The sequence below is a fragment of the Kogia breviceps genome, chromosome 5 (genome assembly GCF_026419965.1).
Source record: "Kogia breviceps isolate mKogBre1 chromosome 5, mKogBre1 haplotype 1, whole genome shotgun sequence".
Taxonomy (NCBI): Eukaryota; Metazoa; Chordata; class Mammalia; order Artiodactyla; family Physeteridae; genus Kogia; species Kogia breviceps.
In genome coordinates this window covers 45318484-45330968 of record NC_081314.1, presented here as the reverse complement: position 1 = coordinate 45330968, position 12485 = coordinate 45318484, and the positions used below count along the sequence as shown (strand labels likewise).

Sequence of the window (12485 nt, the reverse complement as noted above, 5' to 3'; positions counted from 1 at the left end):
GGGGGCGGGCCTGCCTCAGAGCTTCACCGGGTCCCACTGGGGACTGCAGAACAGAACATCCTCATGGGAAACTGCAGGTCCCTGAAAGGCACGTGGGGGGTTCTCTACGTCTGACTCTCACAGAGACAATAGCACCAGGAGCTGCTTGGCAAATAGCTTCCAGGCACCAAAATGCCACTGTGGAGGATGTGGCGATCGTGGGAAGGCCTGCAGCAGAGGCGCCCTGGTCTGCAGATACTGCCTGGTTTCCTGGGCCGCTCATTGAAGCGTCCACGTCCCCAGTCCGCATGTTCGCCTCTCTGGCTCTTGGCCTCGGGTCCGGGAAGTGAAAACTGCTGTCTCCCTAAAGACCCAGCACCCCGACCTGAAGGGTGGTCAGACTGTTTGGGAACTCCGAAAAGGCCTGTGTTCTGTTTTCCTCCCACTCTTAGTTTAGCCAGAACTGCAGGGAGATGGATTTATTCCTCCCATACAAAATATCCCCACACCGAATTATTGCTCCTGAGGCATTTATTACTCCCTTTAAAAAATTACTTAGCCTGACAGAGTAACCTGGAGCTCCATTCTCAACCTGATTTGCATCGGAGACAATGACACATCTTAAAATCAGCCTTCTTAAGCAGCAGGGATGGGAGTCCTTCACATCACTGGAAAGAGGAAACGGATGCTTTGTGATAAACAGGAAAGTCCTCCCTCCTTGTTGCCTATAAGAGTCCACACCGTTTTCACCTTGAACCCTCACATCTAAATTGCTCCTAAGGTGAACCCCTGGTTGTCTTTCAAATGCCATTTCTAATACATGGGGGTGCTCTGTGACATAAAAAGCCCCCTCATGGGGCTTCCCCGGTGGCACAGTGGTTGAGAGTCCGCCTGCCTATGCACGGGACGCGGGTTCGTGCCCCGGTCCGGGAAGATCCCACATGCCGCGGAGCGGCTGGGCCCGTGAACCATGGCCGCTGAGCCTGCGCGTCCGGAGCCTGTGCTCCGCAACGGGAGAGGCCACAGCGGTGAGAGGCCCGCGTACCGCAAAAAAAAAAAAAAAAAAAAAAGCCCCCTCACAAGGTGAGAGAACACGTCATTACAGACTGTAATTTCTACTGAGAACTAACAGACATCTGGAAGGAAGTAACTTTATGAGGCAGAAAATTAAAGAACTCACTTCCAGCCTTGTCTATGCATTACCAGAGTCAGGATACAAGCCACTATTTTCTGCAAAGCCAGAAAGCAAATAAGGTATTGATTGAATATAAAAGAAGAGAGACTCTGGTAGTAAATAATCATGAAGAAAGTTTGAATGGCTAGTCTGGAGGGTGAAAATAAAACTGCTTTTCACTAAGTATCACTTTTCTACCTTGTGCTCTTGTACAGTGTGCAAGGAAGTGGATTCAGTAGTTTTAAAAACAAGGGCCGTGTTACAAACATAGGCAGAGAATTGTTATAGAATAGGGGGATGGATGGAGAGACAGATGCTCAGGCAAAGCATTTCTTATGGCCAATTAATTAGTCCTGGTAAATCATTTCCTACCAAAGCTACTAAATGAAAGATCTTTTGGATTCTCAGAAATTAGAAGTGAGATGTTCTTTTCATTCTGCACAGCTAGACCATAATTCATAAATTATTTAATATAATACTAATTTATACCAACAACTGACTATAAGCTTCAATTAAAATATCCTGAAAAACTCATTACCCATCAACCTACTTCATAATGAGTGTGTCATATCCTATTTAGAAAAAATAAATGAACATCAATGCAAAAGGTAATTGCATTTCTAAGCATCAGAATTCAGCTGGGGTGGTAATAGTCAAAGCCTGGTGCTGAGGATTTCAGATACCCAAGGCTCTTCCAGTTGGACACCAAAGTAGTCTCCTGTAGTCACTTGATAAATATTTGTGTTTCTGACATTGTAGTAAAATCCAAGTTCTTGTTTCTGGCATGAATTGATTGTTTGCTCATGACAAATCTTATTTTGACCTTATCCAGTTTCTGCCCCAGTGGCTAAAGGAAAATATAGACTGGGGGTTAGGATTTAAACTAAACTGAAGAGGTCCATGAAGTGAAAAAGGGTGAGTCACTGACCTAGAGAAGATTTTCTAGAGGGAAGAGGCACAGCCTCTAGCAATGTGGGTTGGTGGTTAAGAACACAGGGTTTGTCTTCAGAGACCTGGGTTTGCGTTCCAGCTCTTTCTTAAAGGACTATGGCTGTCCTTGTTAAGGACTTGCATTAGTTATGGTAATGCTAACTATGGTAACAAAGAGATTCCATGCAGTATAATGGCTCAAACATAATCAGAGTTTATTTCTCACTTCTGCAACCGTATAGGGCAAAGCCTACTGGACAGCAGGCAGCTCTCCTCATGCAGTGGACTCAGGGATCCAAACTCCTTCCATATTGTGGCTCTGCCTTCCTCTAGGTCCTTGTGATAGCAGCTGGTGCAAAGAGAAAAAGAAACCATGGAGGAGGCAAACCCCTTCTTCAAAGCCTTGGCTAGAATTAAGACACATCACACTCACTCTGTTGGTGAAAATCGGTCATGGGTCACATCTAAATGCAAATGGATGGTGGGTGAGAAATGCAGTCCGTGTTTGTTTAGCCACTTCCCAGGGACAACTCTGTAACCAAGAACATGGTGGAGGGGGATGAATTTCAGTAGATGGCTAGCTATACCTGCCATAGGGCTGTCTGTCAGAGACAGCAGAGATGACATTCTGTGGAAGGAAAGTCTCCAGGATTCATAGATCAAAAATTTTGAGAGGGGAGGGACTTAAGAAGAGTCAGCCAGTCACGGGGTTTCAAGCTTGAAAACAATGAGATTAAACCTGAGTGAAAATCAGGCTGAGGGGCTCCTCCAGCAGCTGAGAGAAGAGGTGTCAGGCATCAGGAAGAGTAGGGTCCACCAGCTAGTGCAAGTGTCAAAAGGGTGGGTCCCAATGATCAGCGTTTCTCTTTGAGAGAAAACTCTGCATTCTGTGCTGAGGGCTACCATTGCAAAGATGGCTGAGGTTTGCCTCTACCCTCAAACAGGAAGTAGAGAAAAATCTGTATTCAGGAAGCAGATGACAATCCTTGGAGGCTAAGTTGCGTGTGTGTGTGTGTGTGTGTGTGTGTGTGTGTGTGTGTGTAATAGAGAGAAAGAAACAGTTGCGTCAAGGAAGTAACACCTACGCTCTAGAAATGAGTTGGTGTTAGTCAGATAAGGGGAGTTGGTCTAATTTTTTTTTAAGAAACTGAACTTCTCTTCAGTAGACTCACCTGGTCTTCCCTACCTTAATTAACTCTCTGTAGTTGGAAGTATCTAAACAAGTACCAAGTAATGGTTAAAGAAAAAAATGAGGTCATCACAGAATTATAGCACAAGGAGATGTAAGTACAAGCATGTTTATTGCATTGCTGTTTTTAGTGGCAGAGATCTGGGAAGATCCTTCATGTCCATCGGTAAAGGGAATTACTAATAAAGTATGTTCCAGCATACTGGGCATTACTATACAGCTGTTAAAAAGAATGGCTTAGGTCTGTATGTACTGACCTGGAAGGGCGTCCAAGGATAAAGCAGGTTGCAAAGCATTGAGTTTTATGTGCTCCCACCTTTGCATAAACAAATTGAAACACAAAACCTATATGTGTGTATCTGTTTGTATAAGTGTGGAGAAAGGTGTGTGAGAATACACTCTAAGTTTTAACATCAATATTTGGAGGAGGGAGGGGGGCTTGAAGATTGAAATGAACTTTTTCCCTTAAGCATCTGTTTTGTAAGTTAATGATTAATAAACAAGAAAAAGCCTACAAGGATGTGTTAAACCTCAGAAACTGGTAAAATACAGAATGCCTCCTCCACCCAAACTGTGATCATTTACTTCTCCTGTCAACAATTATTGGGTGTCTACTGGGTGCCAGTGCTTTCACGGATACTGTTTTATTTAATCTTTAGAATAATCCCAAGAGATCTTATTTGCAGAAGGTAAAATAAGATAATGTAGAGCTTTAGTAACTTGCTTAAGGTCAAATCACTAGGAAGATGGTGGAGTCAGCACTGTGCCCAGTCCCTTCTGGCCCCAGAGGCTGTGCATTCTTGCTTACACCTCTCTCTTAAAATTGGGAGGATAGGTGGCCCTATTTTTTAACTCAGGAATTCTAGCATCTAACTAAGCCAGGTAAACTAGTGAGGGTGCTAATTAATGAATGGAAGGGTGATCTAGTGCAGGTAAGAATCCTATTAGGAATAATCCCAGTCCTTGCTGAAAAAGCTAATCAAAAGGACTGGAAAGACCCAATTTTGAAAGAATCCCCTTGGAGGTGAGTCACTTGGTGACATCTCTACCAGAGGCAGGGAAGTGTGAAAGGAACATGGGTACACTGGTATAATCTCCTTTGATGGTCTTGTGGGGGTGGGAAGAACTGCTCTTCTTTCAGCTGGCTTTGCCCCCGGAAGTGTTTTGAGGGGCCCTTGTGGGTGTAATCTCACTTCCTTCCTTCTTCAGTTAGGGCTCTTCACGTATAATTATGAGTTTCGGACAACTGAAGCGTTTCGAGGCCATGGATTTCTTCAGAACATATTTCAAGCTAGAGAGGCAGCATTGCTTAAGACAAAGAGAAAACTCATTTCCAAATTCTTATTGGAGTTGGCAGTTCTGGCAAGGATTTAAAAAATGAAGACCGTCTTTCTTGGTGGGCTAAGTTTTAGCGTCAGGATTTCAGGTTACAAATGTCACTGTAGGAGGTTTCGGTCACGTTACCACTCTCACTCGGGCTGAGGCATTGTCATGGCACTCTTCCTAGGTTGGCTTTCCCCCAAAGTTCCAAATTAATAGGAATATATTTCAATTAGAAAAAAAAAATAGATACTAAAAAATGGTTTAAGAAAAGCTAAAAAAGAAGGAAGTCCAAGGCAGTGGTTCTTTACATTAATGTCACCAAGGGACCTTTAAAAAATCCTGTTGCCTATACCACACCCCGGACCAATTAAATCAGTGTCTCTGGGGGTGGGACCCAGGCCCCCGTGGTTTCTGAAGTTCCCCAAGTGATTCCACTGTGTCGCTGAAGATGAGAACCGCTGGCTTAGTGACCAATATTCCCACCTGGCTGAAGCAACTAAGCTCCACTAGCTGTGCCTGGATTTTCAGGGCTGGGGTCACCCCAGGGGAGCACTGACAGCTGGTGCAGGACTTCGGGGCTCAGTTAGAGACCCTGGTGCAAAGAGGACTTCGGGCTCCACCCTTCAGCCCAGTGGCGAGCAACCTGTCCTGTTCTGTAGCCAACTGTCGAAAACCAAAATATATTTATGGCTGCATTATTTTTCAAATGAAAATAACTTGATTGAAGCCCATAAAGAAATGATGAGTGTTTCAATGTAAGATGGACTATTTTACTAAAATAAGAAGGCTGTGAAAATTGGCAACTCTGAATTACTTAAAATATCTATCTGGGTATTTTTTAAAAAGGAAACTGACTAACCTTCTATCTTCAGATTACATCATGGACCTTATAGTGAAACCAGGTGGTCTGTGGGTGGTTCTGGAATGTTGATTGCTCATCTCAGCTTTAGTTTAAGGTTCTCTAATACCTGCGTGGACATTCGCCAATTACATCGATTTTCTGAAAGCCTTTACCTATTGAGGAACAGTCTGTAATCTGCTTTCGACTTGGTATTTTTCTTCATGAGACCAATAGAAGTGGTTAAAATGTGAGAAGTGGCACCAACTGGCCTTGGGAAAAGTGTAAATGCAGGCATCATCTGTTCACGTGGCAAATTTGGGAAATGCAGTTTGCAGTTTGGATGCAGTCATTGGCTCTGACAAGGCCAGCAGCTATTAAATAATAAAGTACTGAAATTCCAGACTGATAACTTTCAGCAGTAACAGTGCTGGCTCTGATGTGCCTGATGTTGTCGTCTCTGGATCTCACACACACACACACACACACACACACACACACACACACACACACACACACACACACACTCTCCCATATACTCTCCACAATTTTCTTGGCGATTCCCTGCATTTCTTGTCCTCCGGAGCCCTTTGTTTCTTCACTGATAAAAGCTTCCCGGTGGGGATTTCAGTTGAGGAAGAGTGAAGAGGTAAGAAGGACAGCCAGTGGAGGGCTTGCTAGTGAGCAAAAAGACATATCCTATGAAACAAAGTTTTCATTTTTATTTTACATATTTATACATAAAACTTTTAAGGAACCCTCTGAATCCAACAGAATGTTAATAGCACATCTAAAAATGAACTTCAGGTAGTCAACATTCACAAAATGTTGAAAACTGATTAAAATATACATATTACGGAGACCTACAAGTTCACTACGAGGCAGGCATGTATTTTTTGACTTGGATAGCACCATCATTTACAGTTCTTCTTTAAAACTACAGTGAAGAATGAAAGCAGTCAATGGTAAAATACTGCTCCAACTCAGAATCTCTAAACAAATAAAAATAAAGTTAAAACTACCCTCTTTGATTAACCATGATTTGTGATGGTGTAAGTACTGTACATTTTTTGTAACAATATTTTATTAAAATGCCTGATATTTAGTGGCACAGTAAAAAAATTAAAATAAATTAAGAAGCAAAGGCCAATCACTGGACATTAAGCTTCAGACATTATCGATGACTAACACTGATATTTGTTTGTTTCTATGCCACCTTTAGCAACAGCGTTTTTACAACCACAGAAGCAAAATAAATTCTAGCTTGTCCTCTGGTTGGATGGCTTCTTTTCACTTTGCAGGCATTTTCTCGGCCATGTGCTTCTGCTGACTCTCAGCGTGTCTGTAAAATGAATAATACAATTATTTAGTGCTAAGGAGAAAGCCAAACTGCTTTCCCATCAACAGCGAAAACATCCTCCAAACGGAGGCTCGGAGTTACTCACAGTGAAATCAAGAGAATCACGAAACGGTACTTAATTCAAATGGATTTGCCCTCTTGCAATTTTTATATTCTATGTATGATTCCTTTTATTTAGTAAGCCACTGGATTAACCTGAGACATGTAGGTGTCACATTCCTTTGAGAAGAAAAATGCCGTGTTTAAAAATGAAAAGAGAAAAGTAACTAGGATAATTTATTCAACAAATGTTTAATATGTGCCTTCTCTGTGCTCCTGGTGCTGGGGATTTGGTGGTGAGCAGACAATGATCTTTGTTCTCATGGAGCACATATTCTAATGGAAAGAGACAAGAAAGGAACAGACAGCAAGCAAGGAGATAGCAGATAGAAGATTAAGTGCTAAGCAAAACGTCAAAACAAGGTGTTGTGACTACTTTATCCAAACACGTACACAGATGCAAATCTAAGTATTAACAAGGCTCTTGTTAATAATACAATAGTTCAATTTTATTCTTACAAAGGCTGATGTCTTCCAAACAAACGGTAGGCCTTTGTGGATGTCAAGATTTCCCATATTTGCATATTTTTCCCCCTCAGTTAGTCCCAAGGGCATGATCACAGCAGTGATGGGGGGGAGGGGACAGGGCGGGGTGAGTCTTACTCATCAAGCCCTATTACGGCCTGTGAGCCCGAAGTTGGGCTAACCAGCAGCTGGCCAGTGGAGATGGAGTGGGAGGAATGGGCCAAGCTGCTTACATCACTCGATCAGGCACTAAGTAAACATCTTCCCAGTGGCAGGGGCTGAAGGCTGCAAGAAACAAATGTTTTGAAGGAGGATCTCAGGAAATTATAAATCTGGCAAGAGAAAAGCATCTAAGGGTGTGGTTTCCAGCTGTCATCAAAGGTCCGGGGGCAGTTTCTGGGTGCTGCCTAGACTTGGGTAGTCAGTGACATCAAGTTTAACTCACTGGTATTATGCAGAATGTCTCCCATCTGTGTTACGGGGAAGACCACAAATACATTCAGAAACAGAGAAGTGACAGCAGCGTCCCTGCCACAGGCAGCAGCCCACAAAGAATATTCTGATATTCATTTACCAACAAAGGGACTCAGGAAAAAGACATCAATAGCACCCTATTCCTAAAAAAGAAATTATGCCTTCTAGCAGACCATCTTTTTTATCATTTTCATATAGTAGCTCATGGGCCTCACTTGAACAAATTCAGCTCAAGAAATATTTTGATGCCCAGTGACTAAGATTACATGGTAGCTAATTAAAGTATGGTTCTTATAGCTGTTTTAAAATATGTATCTCTGTGTGTGTGTGTGTGTGTGTGTGTGTGTGCGTGTGTGCGCGCGCGCACGTGCATATAAACAACAAGGGGTTTTCTGAGAGAGAAGGAAAGAACAGGCAGGCAAGAGGTTCAGAAAATATTGAAAGCTGGGTGTTATTTTGAGACATACATACAAGGGTGAATTTCATTAAAATTGTAAACAAAGGAGGGAAAGGGTTTCCGCCCATAAAACCAAAAGGTTCTCGTCAACTATTTATAAAATCTTTATTAGGATTTATTTCACTCAAGCCCCACAAGGACTTCTTTTTATCAACAATCCCTATTGAGGACCTACTATGTACTTGGCAGGCCCTGTATTAGGTTCTGGGGACACAGCAATGAATGAAAATAGTGTTGTCCCTGCTTTCAGGGGGCTTATAGCCAGGTTGGTTGTAAACCATATCACACAATAGGATTAGCCTCTACTTGGGAGGGATGCCATGCTGCCAGGAGCACAGAGGGCCCTACTCAGGGAGCACTTCTCCAAAGAGGTATCTAAACCCATGGTTTTCAAATTAGGCTGTGCATTGGATTCATCTGGAAAGATTTTAAAACTCCTAATGCACAGGCTACTTCACAGAATCATTAAATCAGAATCTCTGGGAGCGAGAACCAGACATCAGTACTTTAAAAGCTCCCCAGGTGGTTCCAATGTACAGCCAAAATTGAGAACCACTGATCTGAACTGACACCTGAATGGTAGGAGCTGCACAGGTAAAGGGAATAGGTGAACAGGGCTTCCCAGAGGCCATGCTCTCGGCCTTCTGGGATCTGGCTGCAATACTCTGGCACTGCTACCTTTAGGGAAGTTTAAGTATCCTTAGATGCCTCCATGAGCAAAATTATATTTCTGCAGCCAGGAATGGGCATCGAAACTTCTCCCCGCCTGCTCTAATTTAAAGGGTTCCTCTAGTACCTTTAAATTAGTGACTCCTCTCCTTTGAACCCCATGGTTCTGCCCACCCTGTCTCCCATGATCACACCATCTGAAGGGATAAGCAAAATTCACTGCAAACCTAAGTAATAGCTTAACATTCTGAGAGAAGGGAGGAGCCTCTGAATGTCATCTTTGCAACGAGGGGTGCCAACGCTGCTCTGAGGGGCAGAGAAATGGTCTCTGTTATCATAGGCAAGCCACAGAACTGACGAAAGAGTCTATGTATTTTTCAGAAGATGCATGTCCTGGTTGTATATTTCACTACTGATTTCCCATAATCTTAATCCCTATATGCAAAGTTGTTAGCCTAACAAAAAGGCAGGTGTCTTACAATTGTTGGTGCAGTGCCTGAATACAGCTGTAGGGGGCAATAATAGTATTTGAGTGTTACTATATTTCACATGCAGGCAAATATGCTAAGAAGGTATGAGAAGACCTTCCGGTTTGTTTTTGTTTTTGTTTTTTTGTTAGGGGTGAGGCAATATAACATCCAAAGCATACAAAACCGAGTGCTGCCCATAGGTCTTTAAAAACAAACTTAAACATAGTTCTGCAGCATTTATTTTGCTACCCAAGCTATTTTTATAACACTGCATTTAGAAAAATATTTTACCCAGTGTTACACATTGAGAAGTGGTCCCTGTGGTGAGTGCTGAGAGCATTTTCACTACATATGTTTTCAAACTTCTCTTGGATGGTTCTGGATCATGTGGTTAATTCCTTATGTTACCGTGACAAGCAGTTTTCTTTCTCTCCTTGGGAGCTTCTACTCTCTGAATACCATTTCTGGGATTAATAGTAACTGTTGCCTGGTGGTTTAAAGACTTCCTATAAACTGTCTCAGAAAAGGTGGCATCGTAAGTACAATATAAGATCATAGGAATGCTCATGGTATTTCATATACTTTATATACTTATGGTGAGAGGCTTTTCCACAAGGAAAACTATGAAGAAATGCAAGATCTTGACCAGCATTAGCCTAGTTTCCCTATCCCCCAGGGAAGGAAGCATTCTTTACCTCTTTATAGACAGGCGCTCGGAACCAGGCCCAGCTAGAAACTCAAGTCTTGGAGTCTCCCCATGGTGAGAGCAATCTGGTGGCGCCGGTGCTGTGGAAAGATGCCAGTGTCCTTGCCTTCCGGGCATGGCAGATGCGATCAAGAGTCGGGTCATATAACAGCAGGTGCCACTTGGTGGCACCCACCACGTGCTGGAATCGGGCCAGCGTGGAATGGCTTAGGGATGACTCTCAAGGGGACAGTCCTTCAGGATAAAGTCCTTAGGCCAGAATGGCTGACCTGATTTAAGTGGGGGTGGACGAAGTTCTAATGCACTTACAATCCATCACTAGGGGAGGATGGTTGTGAAGAAGCCATGCGTTTGGATGGGAGCAGTTTTGGCCGCTTCCCCTCCATCTAAACAGCTGACACCAGCAGAGATTAGGCGAGTTACTCATGGAAGTAAAGGAAAGAAGTTCTCTAGAGCTCGCTCTTGCCTTAATTCTTAGACTTGCAACCATCCCAGGCTGCTTTCCTTCTATGGAAAGATGAGACACCACTGACCTGGTCAAGTCCTCGATGTCCACAAGCATGGCATCTTGCTCTGTGTGCAGCTCATCTCGGGTTAGTAGCAGCTGGACCAGCTCTTCATTCAAGCCTGGGGCAAAGAAACGAGAGCATTTAGAAGCAGACAAAATCGCATCTAAGTCAGGATGTGAAACCGCTCATGCACCATCACATACGCACGATAGATGCGTACACATATACAAACAGCTAAACACAGTAGGAGGCTATTTTTGCTAAAACGTAGAGTTCTTAAACTAGCTTCTCATAAGCCCAGGAGAAGTCACCAATTTGAGAGCACGACTAGCTTGAGTACTTATAGAAGTGTTGAAAGAAAAGGAGTACAAAGGATATCCAATTACATTCACATCAGAGTGGGAAGCGAAACGGTTAGCTGTTGGGAAAACAGCTTGCTAGAAGAAGCGGGATTGTGTTTTCAAGAAATGTGAACGCAGAAGTCTGGGGCACGTTAAGTTTTCCACCGTTCATCTTCCGGGTCCTCCTGCCACACGGAGAGCTGGAGGGTCCACTGCACCCAACAAGAGCCCCCATCAGACCCCCCGCTGGGGAGGAAGGCGCCTTGAGGGTGCTCAAAGGCTCCTCGGGGTCGAAGGGAAGAGCAGCCCTACGTGCAGGTTGTTCTAGGAAACAGTAATATCTAAAGCTGTGGGAGAACCAGATGTGTAAGACCTGAAGAAATAACCCCCGAGTTCTCTGGACAATCGGTGCTGAGGAAAATATTCTTTAGGATTTATACTGGGCATAAAATAGATGGAAACATAACTAGTCTTCCTGAAATCAGTGTACTGGGTTTAGTTTGGCTTCTGCCATTGAAAAATATAAACAAGCAGGGGGCTCTCTCTTGCTTTTTCCCCTTCACATCAGCTAAGAATGAAAGCTTCTAGGTCTGGACATGTGGACACATGAGGGACAGCATTCATTTAGCAAGAGCTCTGGGCCCAGAAACCAAAGAAAGGAAGAGGGTATTCAGCGAGGTCCTCCTTGGAAACGTTTTCAGAGATCCTGACCTCAAATGATGCATTTGTCTGCCTTTAGTTCAGATTCGTTTTCAATTTAAAAAAGGAGAAAAAAAGTCATACAAAGAGGTCTAAAACTCCATCTACTCCAGAACAGGACTAGCTGGCAATGTTATTATTTAAAATTCTAAGGAAGATATTTCAGTGGTAAAAGATCAGAAAGGCTTTTAAGTCCTTAATTCCTAGTAATTTATGCTCAACTAAAATTAAAATGTAGTAGAATTTTTTAAAAGCCTGTGAATCTATGGTTTCCTAATTAAAATGTTAAATCCTTTCTCTTGATTTTAAAATGCTGAAGGTATTAACTTGCCACTGAATACATCCAATTTTATTTTTTCTAGTGGGCTCTTAGGGTAGCTTTTTATACTCAGTAGAGTGCCTGCATAGTGCGTGGGAATGTCTTTTCTGTATGAAGTTTTAAATTTTTTATTATGGACATTTTCAAAGAGATACAAAAGTAAAGAGAATTGTTTAAGGAATCCCCCTACCCCATGCATCCAGCCAGCTTCAACAGTTATCAACTCATGGCCAGTCTTGAACTCATCTATCTCCCCTTCTCCCACTAGATCATTTGAAAGCGAATTTCAGACATCATATTATTTCATCTGTGAATGCTTCAGTTATGTGTCTCTAAAGACAGGGCTCTTTTTTAAAAAAAAATTTAACATAACCACAATACCTTTATTGTACCTGAATAAGTAAATACATCTAGTTGGTTTGCATTTGGTTGGCATATCTCTTAGGTGGTTTTAATCAATCAGCCTACGGACTTTATGGACTTG

General features: G+C 42.8%; 1 protein-coding gene across 13 annotated transcripts in view; it reads right to left on the bottom strand.

Moving 5' to 3' along the window:
* Positions 1 to 6133: 6133 nt before the first annotated feature.
* SCHIP1 (schwannomin interacting protein 1) overlaps positions 6134 to 12485 on the bottom strand; it is a 799100-nt gene continuing 792748 nt past the window's right edge. For 8 of the 13 annotated variants that reach the window (XM_067033915.1, XM_067033916.1, XM_067033917.1 and 5 more), the window contains 2 exons: positions 10667 to 10760; positions 6134 to 6775 (listed from right to left, as the gene is read on the bottom strand). In XM_067033915.1, coding sequence (XP_066890016.1) covers positions 6724 to 6775; positions 10667 to 10760 — 146 coding nt within the window. In that variant the 3' untranslated portion in view covers positions 6134 to 6723. Of the gene's footprint in view, positions 6776 to 10122; positions 10240 to 10666; positions 10761 to 12485 lie in introns of all 13 variants that reach the window. The other 5 variants (XM_059064985.2, XM_067033921.1, XM_067033920.1 and 2 more) reach the window with 2 other exon arrangements.